Genomic DNA, 16,851 nt, shown 5'->3' on the forward strand with positions numbered 1-16,851 from the left:
AGGCTCTGGCACAGGCCACGCTTGTCTGAGCTCTGGGATGTGCTGTAACAACTTCAGGAAGACTTCTAAGTGTGGTGAATTTAGGGGGATGTTGCATCCTTCTAGCACCGAAAGAGAGGAGCTTTCTCATTGCCATGGTCACATTGACGTGTCTCACCTCCCCTAGGGACGCTCTGCTACCTGCACAACTCAGTTAGAGCTGGGCCCAGTAGATGGGACTAGTTTTGGGTGGTGGTGATGACAAGATGACCAAAAGCTATTTCTCTGCTCACAATTGGCAATCACTGCTGGGCCCTGACAGAAGTCTCCGGACTTCGGCTGCACCCAGTTTGTTTAATTAACTACACAATTTCAGCTTAATTCTTAGTCACATCAGAAAAGCCGGGGGCACTGTGGGATAAAGTGGAATAAGAGGATGTTTGGGTGATGCATACTGGAGAGGAATCTAATCAACCCTATTTGAGGGACAGCCTCTCCAAACTGGGCTGCACAGAGACAGAGCAAATCAAGAGGAATTAACACCCGGCAGTTTGCTGGGTGAAAAAAAAAAAAAAGTATATAAATGAAAAAACACACAAACACAGCTGCTGCATCTTAACTGCTCTCCACCCCCTCCAGGGACTTGAGGAAGAGCAGGCCTGTCAGCTGCTTTAAGGGACATTATCCTCACTGTTTCTTCCCAGTGTTTACAAGGAAGCGCTGCTGCTGCTTGTTTGATTGCTTGTCACTGCCAGCGCACAGAGAGGTTCTGCAGAGTTCACCCTCCACTGGCTCCACCACGTGATGGCTGAGCCAGACCTAACGTGATTCTGGGTGAGGGCAGACCTAGCGTGACACCATCTTCTGCTGCGCTCATCTACCTCAATGGCCCCAAGTCAACAGGTCACGGGAGAGGAATTAGATCACAGAATGAGAGGATAAAGATATATATGTCCCACTTTAGTTTAGGGTTCTGTTTCTACAGAAGAGTAGAATCGTGTCCCCTGGCCCTGGAGGGTACTGAACAGAGAAGTAGATGTTTATGTGGGATTGCTCAGGGTCTACGTCAGAGCACATCCCAGGCCTAATGGCACCTCAGAAGCGTGAATGAACTGCAGGTGTTTAAGATCTGTGAGGTGACTACATTATTATCTTCATTTTATGGGAAAGAACATTGCGGTACTCCAGGCATGTGGCTTACCCTAAGCCCAGGAGGAAGCTAGAAGAATAATTCTGGTGTTTCTGTTTTCAGATCACATCTCTTACTTTCTTCTTCCAGCTGTCACGAAAGCAGAATGTTTCCCATGAACTGGGCTCTCCCTGATTTCTGGCTTCTCCCTCATAAATACTGGATGAGCAAACGGCAAAGATAAAATCACCAGCAGCTCAGCAGGGAACTGCCTGCTACACGGCCATGCCAAGGTACATAGGGCAACCACTGCCATTTCACATTGTCAGGGAAAATAATTTCCTCCTTAGATTAAAAAGCCAAAGAGCAGAGTCTTCATTCCCCTTTCCCTCCGCACACGCCAGCGTCGGTCCCTGGGCGGCTGCAGCGCATCCCTGGCAGCGCTGCTGAGTCACACTGGGACTCGCTCCGGAGCCTCGGGCTGCTCTGCGCTGCGGGACCGATGTGCCATCAATCCGCCCGGAAAAGCTCGAAATGAGGGGCCACAAAGAAATGTTTTTCTCAGCTTCTGTGATTAAAAAAATCCAGTCACTGGGCACTGATCGGGGAGAGGCAGGAAGTATAACTCAGATTTATCTGAAAGCATCAAAAAAGTAAAGCACTTTTACTTTCTTGAACATAAGAGAATCGCAGTGAGCCTGGGCTGAAGATTTTTGTTCTAAAGTTTTACCTTTAGTCTGCAAGGAATTTGCATGTGTCACTGGACAAAAATACTGTATGTGCGGTACAACCCACTTCAGAAGTGCCAGGGGAAGGAGAGTGGACATATTAACGAAAAGCAGGGCAATTACCCTCCTTTCTTCAATTTTATGGCACATTCTTGTTGAAGAACTTCTGGCCAGGCATTATCCAGCTCACAGCTCTGGCAGCTGCTGTTCTGCAGGACTTCTTGCTTACGGAGGGGAGAAGACACAAGGGAGGAATAGTTACCAGAATATCTATCACCATGTGGGAGTAGAGAAGGTGACAGACGCTGGAAGAAATGAGAAGAAGGGGACACGCGTTCCTTGGAACAAAAAACTGGGGTGAAGATCACCACCATCAACACCACTTTGGAATTCTTCCCTGGTGTAGTGGTGCTGAATGAAATGAATAAAAAAAAATCATGTATTGGGGTCATAGATGTATTTCCAAGTCCTTTTCCAAGAAGGCAATACGGAAATTTTTGCCATGTATTGCAAAGATATTCCAGAAACATCTTCCATTCTAATGTGACTCTGGGAATGTGGAAATTACCTCACCCGTTCCTCTAGTCCTTGGGGTATTCCTGCTTAATCAAAACTGGGAGAGGGAGGAGTTAAAGTAGAAGAGGAAGCTTAAAAATACGCATCCTTATGAGAAAAGCAAGAATAAAATGTCATCTCTCAGCTGTGAAAAAGTTACCACATTGATTTCTGCTTCATAAAAATGAGGTTAAGTTGAATGCATTAAGCTGGCAAACTGGATAATTGCATGTCCTGAAACTGTCTTCGAAACGGCTCTTTTCACAGCGGTGCTCAGAAAATAACTTCATCAATAAGGCTCTTGCCCATTAAACCTTCGCACCTCTCTGTGCCTTGCTCAGGAGTGAAGTTTGTCCTTCCCCAGAAAGACGACTTCTTCCTTGCACCACAAACTAGTGGGGAAAGTAAGGCTGGTTTGCATTACATCAGCATATTTCTGGCAAGAAATATGGTGAAAACCAAACACGTTCTCAGGGCTGGGGTTTTCCAGCTCCGGTTACCCACACATGGTGTGTTGCAGAGTCTTGCACTGCGCCTGGCAACTTTTTCTCTGGAGTGGAAGTGAGAACTGCCCAGAGGCAAAGCCTGGCCTTGGGTTTTGCTTTCCTTCCTTCCCCAGCCCGTCTCAGCAGGGCCAGGCCGTTGCAGCCAGCCGAGCCCTCGTGCAGCCGCGCCGGCAGGACGGGTCCTGCCCTTTCTGCATGGCTCACATCGCCCTTTTCCCCTTCCTTGGCGCACAGCACCTTTGAAAGGCAAGCGCTTCCCTTCGGCCACCTGGTTTGCACGGCAACGCATATGAGTTCTTCAACTCACAGAATTATCTAGCGGTGGTGCTGGAGCCCGAGGTCTGAACACCGCACGCCACCCTACCAAGCTTTGTCTGGGAGAGGGATTCAGGTTTCTGCTCCGCCTTGAGCTCCACAACACAACAGCACTTGCCACACGGTTTTGTGTCTACAGACAGGGAGGTGTATTGATAATTGATTGTTCTGTCCCACCAGCCCCATCCACTTACCAGAATAAAAGGGACCAGGTAGGTACCCGCTGCCGCAGATTCCTCTGGTGTCCATGGTGCCTCAGAGGGCCCAGCAGCTTTGAGGGGGAAGACAAGCAAAGCAATCCAGACAGAAGAAACCACGCACATATCTAAAGAGTTGTTCAGATACAGATTCTTTTCCAGAACCTAACCCTTTAATTATGGCAGTGAGTGGGGTATTCTTCTCTTCCCGCTGGCAGAGCTTTGCTGTCCCTTCCACTCCAACTCCAGCAGGAGCAGCTGTTCGGGTCCCCACCTGGCACTTGCCCAGGGACTGGCTCAGAGCACAGGAGGATGCTCTGCGGGAGATGAAGTAACCGACTTCAATCTCTTGGCAAAAAGCAACACCACACTGCCGTCCTCTTTCTAACACTCAAAAATCCCCTTTTCTTCCTTCCCCACTAATCAAGTTGATTTTTTTTTTTTCCCCATGGTCCTATTTGGGCCAAGCTCCTGCTTCATTCACACAACTCACGGATTCGGCACGTTCCTTTCCAACCCTGTCTTGCTACATATAAAAAGTGAGCCGAGGAAATGCTGTTCTCTTCAGCTACCTCATTAAAGTTTTTCACTTGATATGAATGCAATCAATAGTGCCTTCCTGGAAGAAGCTTCAACAAGAGGAGCAATTAATTTGCTACCACTTGCCAAGGCCAATGTGCCTTAGAGACACTGGCCTTAAAGTACAGAGTGAGTTTGGCAGAACATGATTCCTATACTGCTAAAAGACAAAAACCAGACTTGGCGTTGGATCAGCAACCCAAATGGTAACAGGATCCCCCTCTGAATGGCTTCAAAAGCTGTATCGGCTGTCCCTAACATCACCACTATCTTTCCCTTAAGCTTTGCAGTCAGAGCACAGAGTTGTCAAGACCCCTCTTCCTGTTCGAACATACTTCATATAGGTCACAACACCTCGTATGTCACCTATATGACAGCAACACGGCAGGCTGTGTTGATACGCTGGGGACCCAGGGACCCGATATCGCTGGAGCACGCCCCACCAATAGTGTGTAGCCTCTGTGATATTAAATCTCAGAAAAGAACACTGATTGCAGGAGGAACCCTCACGCACTTCTCCTTTGAGGACTCTCTGTTATTGTATCACCACAGCAATAATAAAGTCTGCCAGAAAGCCCCCTCCAAAAACAATGGCCTGAAGAAAAATGACAAGCAGCTGGCAAGATATGGGCACAGAGCTGCAGGCAGCTGGTGCTGGCAGAGAAATACAGAGACGTGAGCTCCCCAAAAGGCAAACTCACCACCACGTCCAGTGAAGGGACACGTAAGAAGTAGGCTACAGGATACTGAGGGAAGAGGAAAGTGAAAGGCTGGAGCAGCGACCAGCTATCACAGTGATTAGACATCATCAGGAGAGCAGCCTATCTCTTTTCAAAAGCTTTAGAAAACCCCAGACTGACGGCCCTTGTGACACAGAGAACCAGAGGATGGGCACGGGCAAGACCCCTGAATATTAATAACACGCCTTACGCCCTGGTCAGTGGGGCTTTCACTCCAGATGTGGGGGAGAACTTAACCCCCTTGCTGCAGCTATGGGGAGCCTGAGGCTCACCAAGGCCAGTCCCCCAGCTGATTTTGTCACATAGGCACCTGTCTACTAAGAACAGATCAGAGAAAAAGCATCCATGAGAGCAAATGCCTTTCGCTTGCTACACGCTGGATCTGAACTACTGACCTAGAGACAAATGGCTCCGTGCCCTAATCCCAAACTCTCAAGCCATCTATTCCCCCTATCATACCATCCTGGTGACAGAAGACACATTAAGCACTGCCAGAAGGTGACTGTAAAAAAATAAAAGGCTTTTTCCTTTTTATGGCAACCCCTGTAGCTGCGCAGCTATTCAAATATTTGCCTGGCTCCTTATAATTCATTATAACCCATTTTTTATGGTATTCTCTTTGAAACTGTATTCCCATTGCCCAGGTGGGAAACTTCATTTGCATTATAGCAGCAGAACTCCCTGTTAAAGAGAAACTCTACCAGAAAACTTTCTTAGGTGTCTTTCTCCTGAAAGATAATATGGCACAGGGCAGGGGATGGATCACTTGCCCATGGGCAACTGAAGGAAAATGCAACACCTGTACAGGAATGGAGAACATCTGTTTCCTTCTGCTGGCTGTCCTCCCTCTGCAAGGATATTATGCTGCACAAGTGAAAACTGTTCAGTGGCAAAGGCTGTGGTGAAATCTCGAACGACCTTCTTCTCATACGTGAATGAGAGTTTTTTGCCATTGATTTCAGTGTAGCTGGGATTTTCTCTACAAGGAAAAGATGCTCGAGCTTCGGGTCACTTTGTGCAGTGAGAATGAAAATTACTGTAACTTGCATGATGGTTCTAATAAGCTCCAGTAATGACATTAAAGACAAAAGCTTGATAATGCTGCCTTCAGAAATGAGGTAATGCAAATTTAGGAAGAAACTCAACCCATTCTCCCCCTCTCTGCCACATTACCAGTGTTTGTTGAGCCTGATTTTACTGAAGGGTGGCCAGAGGTTTTAATGAGTTACTCGCGTGGGTCTGCCTTGCTATTGAACATGACAGAATTGCAAATCGTATCGATAAAAAATCTGCTAAGCTATTTCGAACTGCTTATGGAATGGGACCCTGCTGTGCTGCTTGAGAATAATCATTTTGCCAAGCTCCGCCCCTCTCAGGATCCAGTTAAGGATTTGGCCTAACATTACATCCCCCAGGCCGCTAGCCACGTTATTTTAATTTAATTTAAGGAAGGCTACAAATAGGTCAGAAGAAACTGAGGGAATTAGCTGTTCATATCAAACAGAAAATCAATTGGGAGCCATATTCTCACAGTCTCTGGAAGCTCTCTCCTAGTCCTTCCACGTGGGCCTTGTAGCCTTTGAATCAATTCTCTGAATATCTCTGAATCTTCTTAAAAGCAATGTCATCTTTCAGGTGATGCGATCTGAGCCCAGTAACGGACCCGAGAAGATGCATTCCCTCAGTTCTAAAACTTCCATGTAATATGGAAAGTCAGGGGAAGAAAAGGACAGCATTCAGGAAAGTTTTCATTGATGTAATAGTTTGAAAATCACCTGTTCTTCAGGTTTCAGCTGCAAAAATTGAAAACTATAATTTTTTCTGACAAATATCTGAAAAAAATCTCCTCATGATAATGTTATCATTGTGCTATGTATCAAACCCAGTTAGTTCCTTTCCTTCCCATCGTGATCCCTTATATAGATCCTGAAATAAAAATATTTCATCTTAGCGTATGTGCTATTTTAGAACCAATTTATAGGAGTAGGATTTCACTGTTGTCCCAATAAATGTTTCTTGTTCATAAGTCAAAATAGTTTGATCTTAAATATAAGTTACTGCATCCTGGCACCAAACACAGGAGTAGATGTGGTGCATAAAATAGTGAAAGCTCAGCAAATCTGTCTTAGGAAAAAAAAAATTCAATCATTTTTGCCTATGAAAACCTGAAGAGGTTTTTTGTTTTTGTCTAACACTCACAACCTGAACTGCATTGGTTCATTTTGATTGAGTATACAGATTACATAGTATTATTCTGCTTTTGTTCTTGCTGCTGGGTGACCTTGGGCTGAGGTTTGTAGCGTGTTAATGTTCAGAGTTTGCTTTGTTTGATGAGTTTCTCAGAGAAGGCCCAACTCCCCGGCTCCGTGAGCGACAACATGCCTCTGTGTTCACACAGGCAAGAACCACAGACCAACCCAGACACCCTGAAGATCTGCCGGGGTGGTTCGAAGGCTGAGACAACGACGAGAGCTTCCGCGGGTGTGACCACAGCATGACCGGGGTGCCCAAGTTCGTTCCAAACCAGGCAGCACAGCTCCAGCCACAGACCACGCCAGCCCTCCTGGATCTCCGCTCAAGGACTTGCTAACTACCAGACACTGAAGTTTACAATACAATATTCAGGCAAGCTTGGCTCGAGCCAGCACGAGTGTGCCTTCCTACATTGCAATTGAGCTTCCTACTGCAGGGTAGATACGGCAGACACTTCAAAAAGACTCTATTTATATTCTGCCCTACTGGTAAATTCATTCGTTGGACCACTCATGCAAAATGGATAATGCAAATGAAACTGCTACATTTGGAATTAAGCTTATTTTCGTACTTCAGTGAACAGGAGAACGTTAAGACTGTTTTTCTTTCTTTTTCTTTATTTTTTTCTTTAGGGTGTTTGCCCAGCTGTAGCCCCCAGAGCTCTTGTTTCAGAGCTGGGGAGGATGTCAGAGCAGCCTGCTGCTGAGCCACAATGGTGCAGGCACTTCAAACCACTTGCTCTCGAGCCCACAGCCTCACAAGTAGCATTGATGTGGAATGGATGAGTGGCTGGCTGCTTTACAGCATTGCAGCCTTGGAGAAGGCTGCTCTCTCCTCACTGCAGGGTGAGTGATAAATTCATGCAGAGCATGGACAATTGCAGGGGAAGAAACGGAGAAGCTCAGGGTGAACTCAGGAAGTGGCCACTTATCCCTGTACTCACTCAGAGTTACACTAAAGCACAGATGTAATGTTCACCTAGGAGGCAGAGGGAGGAGATTAACATCTCTGTGTGTACTGGATCCCCTTCTACTTCTTGTACAGGACGCAGAGTCTCAGCACTAGTCATAAGGAGCTAAGTTTCCCATGGCACCCGTTTATCTGCAAAGAGCCTATGAGAGAAGGAAACTACCAAGCAGATGAGACATGCAGTGGGATAGTGTGGGGAGCAAAGGAGACCCGAAGTTTTCAGCAATCCTCTCTCCCAACAGTCCTCCACCCCTTGTGTACACCCAGAGTAAGTCTAGTGCAACACTGCTCCATCCTACAGGAATTAACACTTCTAGGTCACCACTGCTGATCTGTGCAGTGAGGAAAGATGGACATAAACTTTCAGAGATTGATCATCTGTAGGGACTTCAAAGAGGAAAAAAGAACTGTCAGTGTGGTTCCAGGGAGCACAACCATTTACTTCCACACAAAGATGAAGCAGCACTTCTCTTCCCCATCTCTTCATTGCTTTGTAGCGTGCACTGACTGCACCAACAACAAGGACCGACAATTCTCTCTGTGTCCCTCCCCGATTTGAGAAGGTGGAAAACCTCCCAGTATCATACCCTCTCTGGGAAACTGCTGCTTGGGTTAAGCCCTGTTTGAAAAAAAGACTATCATGTTTGCTCTGCTGGGCTCTGCAATGCATAACAGCGCCTGCATTGCAGTGTCAAACTGCAATCCAACACCATCTGTCCCTTCCACTTGCAGCACTGCATCACTTCAGGGACTCTGTTCTTTGGGGGATCCAGAGAGCGTCCGGCTGTGTCGTCCCCTGGTACCCATGACAGCCAGCAAAAGGGAAAAACACCCCACCGATTTGTGTTACAGGACTGAAACTAGAAATGGCTGCTCAGCGAAACAGCATGCAAAGCAAGACGGGAAAAGGGCGCTGATTTGCTTTCATTTCATATTTTTTAAAACAAGTTCAGTACACTCAACAGCAAATATACTTAAATCCTCTTCAGCCACCTTATGGAACGTAAGTCAAGGAGCAGAGACAAGCAAGCACGGAGCTCTGCGCTGCTGGGGCTACATGTAAATCTGTATGAAGGAGCTACTTGAACACCAGCCTAAGCCACCAACTTGCCTTTCCCGAGCGTGCCCAGATTAGAGGGCAACAGACGTGGAGATATTTCATTGCTCTGCTCAGTCTCTGACTTACTGAGTCACACTGAGAAAGACACTTTTGCTTTATTTATCTCCATCTCTCTATGCACTTCCTGCCTGTCATGTAATGAAGCAAATTAACCTCATAGTGAATTCTTCAGGGCTGTAGCCGTGTCTCCCTATATATCTGTACAGCACCTCGCACAATGTCATCCCAAACTTCAGCAAGGCATCATGCTCTGCTGTAAGTGAAGCATTCGCAAATTATAACACCACAAAGATGAAGCCTGAAATTTGTAAAGTATGCACCAGTGCTCTCCCTCTGAGTCTGTGATGCCGGGAGGAGGAAACGCTTCAGCTCTATCATGAATTAGCGTTCTGACAGCTGGGTGCAATCTAGCCATGACTTGCATGGCTGCTTTCCCTTCACATTCTCAGGAGCACACTCCACATTAGATCATGCTCTGCATCAGGCTCTGCTCCAAAGCAGAGGAGAAAGTACGGGGAGGAAGACGAAATTGCCTTGACCAGCTTTGCTTGTCCTGAAAATATGCTCCTGCCATGTGGAGAAAGCTGCAGGGAGCTTCCTCTCTGCTTTGGGGAGCACGGGGACAGGAAAAAATAACTAATTTTCAAGCTACTTGTAAGGTTGTGGCTTCGCTCATGTTAGGCCTGACAACTCACCGTGAGTATTGAACTCCCCTGGAAACAGCACAGGGGTAGTGAGGCTTTTGCTGTTCACCAGATCTTTATGTCTTTAAACAGACGTTATTTGTCTGCAGAGGTTTTTTTTCTTCTTTCCTTTTCCCCTTAACACAGTGTTGGAGAATTTAGAAAGCGAGATAGTTATAAATACATCACCAAGCCATTTATTCAAGAGATAAGCACGTAAAAGAAGAAGATGCTTGGGTAAACAAATGCCACGGGTTCTGAAAATGGTCCGTCTCTAGACCAGCTGTTCCTGGACATTTTGGGGTTCTGAGAGGGCAAGACCCCACTGTCTGGGTAACTGCTCCCCTCCCAGGAAGCTCTGCTTACTTTCCTCCCAGCCCATGCATCATCTCCGCAAATTACATGTATTATGATCGTGAAGCAGATAGTACAGCCTCAAGTGACTATGTAACAATATGCTGAAGGCCCTCTCGGGAACCTGCTAAAAGCAAAGCATTAGACTCAAGACACAATTCTTTCGCGTTCACACTGGGATAAAATAGGAGAATGGGCATTCAAAGAAAGCACTTTTGTGTAATAGCAGCATAAGTGGAGAAAAGATTTAGGATGCAAGTGCATCACAGGCTGTGCTCACCTCCTCCCACTGGTGAATATAGCGGATGAGCCGGGAGAGCCGCAGCAGCCGCAGGAGGCTGAGGATCTTGGTGAAGCGCACGATGCGCAGCGCCCGGGCTGTCTTGTACACCTCCGAATCAATGCGGGTCTCAACAATCAGGAAGATATAGTCCACGGGGATAGAGGAGATAAAATCCACCACAAACCAGCTCTTCAGGTACTTCATCTTGATCCTCTGCGGGTCTAGGATGATCTCGGTGTTGTCCTCCACCACAATGCCTGTTCGGAAGTTGAGGACAAGGTCGATGAGGAAGAACGTGTCCGAAACCACATTGAAGACAATCCATGGGGTGGTGTTTTCATCCTTGAAGAAAGTGATGCCCACAGGGATGATGATCAGGTTCCCTACCATCAGGAGCAGCATAGTCAAATCCCAGTAAAACCTGGACAGCAAGACAGAGACACGTGAGATGAGCTACAGAGTGGGAGATCAGGGAGCCGAGGTCAACAGAACTAATGTGCTTTGTACATCTCTACTGTTATTCATTCCCTACGCTCTGCTTGTCCTCCTGATGTGCTCAGAGTGCACAGCTGCTAATGAAGTACTTAATATCAAAGGAACACTCATCTTCTGATGGAATTGGGTACATGGCTGGACATGCCCACTTGAAAACTTTGACTGGGACTTCAGAGCCACCCAAGAGACTGACATTCTGCAGCTACCACAGTGACTGTTAGGTAGAGAGACAGAGAACAAGTATTTGGAAGGCCTCAAAGTTTGTAGGCCAATAAAGCCATTTGGGGTTAAAATCATCAGGCTTGCTCCTGCTGCCTGCTCCTTCCTTAGAATTAGCTAGCACTGATAGCATTGGGATCAGGATGGAACTAGAGACTGTGCTGTGACCTACAGTGTTCAGTTTAGATTTCTTGCTGAGCCAAGCTTACACTGAGCCTGGACTTGAGGAGGTTAGTCCACACTCTGTTGACCCCTGTGTGGTACAGAAATGATCGATAAAGCTTGGAGTCATGTGCCTGGAAATATCTATTTCATTTCTAAAGTAAGCAATTACAACATTCAACTACTGTTCCATGAAGCACACTCTCCAAGAAGCTTATCTTCACTCTAGTGGCAAGTCTATGTTATTTGGTGGGCCTTAAAACATTCATTTTTGGTTTTGAAGGCACACATAGACTGAATCCAGTTCCTAATTAATTTGTTGGGGGTTTTTTTAAGATTTTTCCCTGGGTATTAGTGTAAAAGATACACAGTCACATTATGGTGCTTCAATTCACCCAGAGTAAGGACTAAAATTTTTTTTCTGGGTCTGAGTCTTTGCTGAGGAAAGGAGAAAGGAGCCTTATTGCCCACCACATGCTCCCGTCCCCTCCAAAAGTTTCACACACCAATGTACTGTGGTTTCACACCGCCAGGATTTCATCAGCTCTGCATTGTACACTACAGGGCAGTCACTGCAATATTGTCAGGTAGCATAAATAACTTGTATGAAGATGTTACAGCAAATGAGCGAAGTACACAGAGCAAACTGATGATCAGGTACGGTCGCTTAAACCTGAGGATACAACATTCAGAAAGCTGCTGTGGCTGTTCCAGTCAGTCACACAAATTAGCATGGTGTTTTTATTATTATTGTCATTGTTGATCTCTTGAGTCCCAAGTAGGCCTAATAACCCTACAACACCCTTGAGTACCAAATAGCCCTTGAGTACCAAATAAGCTTAATAACTCTAGAGCATAAAAAAGGTGAGAGCAAGTTAACACAAGAGAGAATTGTGCCTTCCTTTAAACCAATCGTCTCAATAAAGTCCACAGTGACCTTGGATTTACAATGAGGTACAAACAAAACTGTTGGGTCTGCTGGAAAAGGACATGCACGTGCTCCTTCTTTAACTGACAGATTACATTCCAAATCATTGAAATGTTTTAAGAGAAGCAGATTTGCCTCAAAGATCCTCACAATCTAGTTTGGTAAGAGTTGTTCGTCTTAAGCCTGGGCCCTGGACCAGGCTGAGCTGCTGCAAAACGGCATCAGTAGAGTGAGACAACTACGCTCACTTGTTAAACTCTCAGCAGGAAAACAAAAAGGGCAGAATATGCCTTGAAAGCCTTCTCTGTATAGATGCTCTCTCCCTGTTAAGAACGTAACACTTTAAAGCACCTGAAAGCATATTTAAGATTCCAGCTATTACACATGTACAGAGAGGGTCACAAAGCAGCGGCACGCCAGCAATTCTCAGAAACATTCAGCAGAGCCTGATGGAAACTGGCTTTAGTATGAACAAAGTTATCCGCTAACAAGGTTTCTAAAAAATGTCATCAACCATCTCTTTCTTGCTCTCAAGGTGCCATGCCCCCGCAGGCAAGGTAGCAAGCAATCCTTCACTTAGAATAAAAGTATAGTTGGTGCTGGAAGACACTCAGCAATGAGATTTGTCCATATGTTCTAAGAGCAAGGCTGTGTCGCGCCGTAATGTGCAGTAATACCGTATAAATTCATGTTGAGGTCTTCCTTATTAAGGGCCTGAGATGATGCTGCAGCTTTCCTAGTCAATTAATCTAGATAATCGCACAATAGCAGGAAGTCTGGAAGCAGCGTGTATATTATTACCGAAAATAAATAACCTCCCAGCCATCTTTAATTTTCCTTGGGGAGATACAGAAGGAGATATGCACAAAGAAAATTATTTTTCCCAAGTTTCAAATTAATGGCATGAGGCGGACATGGCCAGACATGCAGAGATGTAAAGGTAAATGGCTTTCTTCAGAGATCTTGGGATTTTTCTGCCTCTTATTTCTACACTGGCTGGTGATCTCAGTACTTAGCAGGAACTGGGGACAATGACAACAGTGGCTAGGCTGGTTCGTAGTTTAAGTCAGATGTTTTCCACACACACACGACCCCAGTAAAACACTTTCTGCCTGACTGCAGCACCTCCTACCCTAGTCTCTTATAGTCAAGCCTGGTCATACCAGAGTCAGCTGTCCTGATTTATAGCATTTCTTGCTATTCCAGTTCTAAGATCTTCAAATTCACACAGGCTCTTCAGTCCCAGTCTGCTATTACTGCTAAATTGTCCACATGGAATCATGGTTTACAATGTGGGCAAGCAAAGATGAAGTGCTAAAATTCATTGCCATGTGTTTCTTAAACCACAGTTCTCCTCAAGGGTGTACTCGTGACTCAAGATTATTGTCACAGGCTCCCCTCAGTTCTGACCTTTAAAGCCATCGCTTACGAAACACAGAAGGCAAACTTTAGTATCCAGTGCACCCCTGCTAATAAAAGGGTATCCAATGTGTCAGGGAGGCGATAACCTTTGGACTCTACGAAGGAGACAGAAAAAGCTGAAAACCACCAAGAAGTTGGTCCGCACGCCCATTCCAGCACAGAAAATTACAGTTAAGACTCCCCACAGCTCCTACACATTTTAATTTTACCCACATATGAAGTATGATCTGCTCAGGGTGGCATCATTGGATTGAGACCGAATAGACGCTCACGGGTCTAATATCATCCATGTGTCATTTTTGTATTTACACCGAGGAACATCTTTTCACTCCCTGTAAATTATTGGCCAGAATGACTAACGGTGCATGTGATGTATGTAAGGGCAAGAACCAGCTATTAATAACCCATGTTTTCTGTATTTCTGTCGTTCCTTTCACCCAGGGATTCCACGGAGCTGACAGTGATGAAATTGGCTCCGCTGCACCCATGAGAGGCAGATAGAGTTATTATCTCTGTCTTGCGGATAGAGAAGCCACATGGCAAAATTAAGGGAATGGGATTAGTCCACAGAAGTCTGAGGCTAAATAAGCGTTAGGACCTGAATTTGGTTCTTGAGTCTAACCAGATCTGAAGCTGTTCATACAGCTTAAAAAAAAAGTGTCTAATAGAGATGCATCTCATAGACAGCTTCCTCTGATATCCTGGCTTCTTCTCACTTCTCTTCCTGCTTTCAAAAGCCTACATAAAAAATTAATAAATAGGAATGTATTGTTTTATTACAGTTGACTCAGTGCGACTGAACAGTTCACAGCACAGGGAACAGCCAGTACTATATAAACCAGATGTCTTGTTCAAACATACCTGTGTTTTATACGACATCCTACTCTGTGCATGCTTCTTAGATCTGAAAATCACATTTTAACATGCACCGCTACCTCCCATCTTTTAGTTCTTAATATATTATTTAGTTGTAACAGAATGCGTCTGAGAATTAGCATGGCAAAGGCACTTCAAGAATATATGCTCTTTAAGTGCAGTTGGTGTCGCTCAGTTGATTTGATAGTATGTACACTTTGTAGGTATTAGTCTGTGGTTTCTGATCAGAGTTAGATCATCTTTCCGTTCTGTCTAGTGCATAATGTAACAGGAGGCTAGGAATATTGCTTTCGGATGTCATTTTTTTAATTAAATAAATCTTGATTTTTCAAAGCTATGCAGTGTAATCAATTACAGTGCATGAGCTCAGGAAGGACAGTGACCAATTGGAGAGAAAATTGTGAATTGTCGAGGTCAGCCCAGAATCTCTGTGTCAGTCTGGCGTTCAGAGCCTGCCCAAGTGAGGCGCATTCGTGGCCGTAACTTCTGTTCCTGCTCTGTAGTGTTTGCACTGTCAAGAGAAAACAGACTTGAGCAACCTCTAAATTAGCAAAGCTTTTTGGATGTTTTCAGCTCCTGCTGAAAGGCAGCCAGCTCCAGGTTGAACTGAGGCGCTGCCTCAAAGTGCGCAGAAAGGAAGCGAAAATAAAAATGCATCTAACTGAAAATGCCAGAGAGCTAGGGCATTTTCACCAGCAATGGAATTTAGCTCAGACACCGTGACCAACCTTCCTAACCTTAGTAGAACAGATCTTTAATGAATGTATCTTGCTAAAACCAAGCCCAAAGACAAATCCAATTGCTCTAGAAGCCCGGGCAGCACTGGCTCAGCGCTGACTCCAGAAACAGAGTGCCACCTACTGAGTGACAAATGACAGCTCCAGCCTCTGCTTGGCATGGCCAGGAATTGCTGCGTTATTCCTTTGAAGAGCCGCTGAAAATCTGCCCTTTTTCCCCCAAGTGGTGGCTCCTTTCCCCCTCTCTGCATCACATGTTGGATTAGACGCTGCCGCGCTCCCCGGCAACTATCCTGATGGGAAAGAGGTCGCACTTTAATTCCCGGGACTGCTAGTTAGGCTAGAAATAGAAATTGTCTTTTGTAAGGAGCATTAGTGGATGTCAGTGTGGCTGGAGCAGCAACGGTGGGAGGAAAGTTTACTCCAGAACGCAGCCGTTCCCACAGGTAACTGAACACAGAGGAGAGAGCGAGAGAAAGAAGCAAGGATCCTTCCCTGCCTTTGGAAGCATTACTTCTCCCAGATATGAGTAGGCGTATTTCTACCGGAGAGTTACAAACTTTGCATTATTCATAGAGGTGATAGGAGGAACACGGTGATTCACTGCTCCTAAACGCACTAAAGGACACTTAACCAGGTACCGAGTCCAAGAATTCACTTGCTAGAAGAATTCATTTATTTATAGTGAGATATTCAAATACCTGTGCACTCAAAAACCTCTTTGAAATGAATATCCACCAAAAAAAAAAAAAAAAGTCAAATGACTTACCAAAATATTCTGTGTGCTGTATAATGGGAAATGATTAGGCGAACCTAGCTAAAGAAGAAGACAAACAGTTTTAATTCCTTCTGACCAACCTATGCAAATAATATGTATCCTCTGCCATCCTGAATAAACCCCCTGAGAGTGCTGATAATTAGCCATGCATTATGGCAGCAGGAGGAGAAGCCAAAGGAAAAGCTGTGCTGTGTCCCAGCCTCCTCTCCAATCCCCTGGCCTCCTGTTTCGGTTGTCCTTGGCTAGTACAGAACATGGGCTGCACCAAACTCCGCTTCACTGCCCACTGCTGCTGTGCAAATACGGAGAAAATAAAGAGATATACCAGGGCTGATCCCCTCAGATTACCCGCACCCATGGGTCTCAGGACTCTTAAAACTCATGTGTTGTCTTTAACAAAATTTTCATCGAATTTGACTGCCAGTTTTACTTGAGGCAAGATATTTTCCAAGGTCTGGATTTAGCCTTTCACTTAGATTATCTCCAATATGCATAACTGCTCACCTAATCCCCTCTGAACAGTGCAGAATTCCGTACGATGTTTCCAGTTTAACACATATGCTCATATTATTATCTTGAAATATAATTACGTGGATTTTGTTGAGTGGAAAATTAAGAAAGCTGCTGCTCATGTAATAGTTTAAACCAGCATTTGCAGTCCAAGTAAGGTAGCATGTTAGCTTCTTACTGCTTTTCTGTCGTCAATTTTTAAATCTAACACTATGTTATTAAACTATAATCAACACCTTGCATTTTTTAAAGTAATGTCCCTCCATTAATTACATCCCAACAGATAAAAGTAAGGCGGCATTATCATCCTATATTACAAATAGATAGACTATGA

The 16,851-nt window shown here is 45.2% G+C and overlaps 1 protein-coding gene across 1 annotated transcript in view; it reads right to left on the bottom strand.

Moving 5' to 3' along the window:
* Positions 1 to 16,851, bottom strand: part of HCN4 (hyperpolarization activated cyclic nucleotide gated potassium channel 4) — a 93,513-nt gene that overhangs the window by 54,802 nt on the left and 21,860 nt on the right. The window contains exon 2 of the mRNA XM_065641697.1: positions 10,388 to 10,811. Coding sequence (XP_065497769.1) covers positions 10,388 to 10,811 — 424 coding nt within the window. The remainder of the gene's footprint in view (positions 1 to 10,387; positions 10,812 to 16,851) is intronic.

This window comes from Caloenas nicobarica, chromosome 10, assembly GCF_036013445.1.
Source record: "Caloenas nicobarica isolate bCalNic1 chromosome 10, bCalNic1.hap1, whole genome shotgun sequence".
NCBI classification, from domain to species: Eukaryota; Metazoa; Chordata; class Aves; order Columbiformes; family Columbidae; genus Caloenas; species Caloenas nicobarica.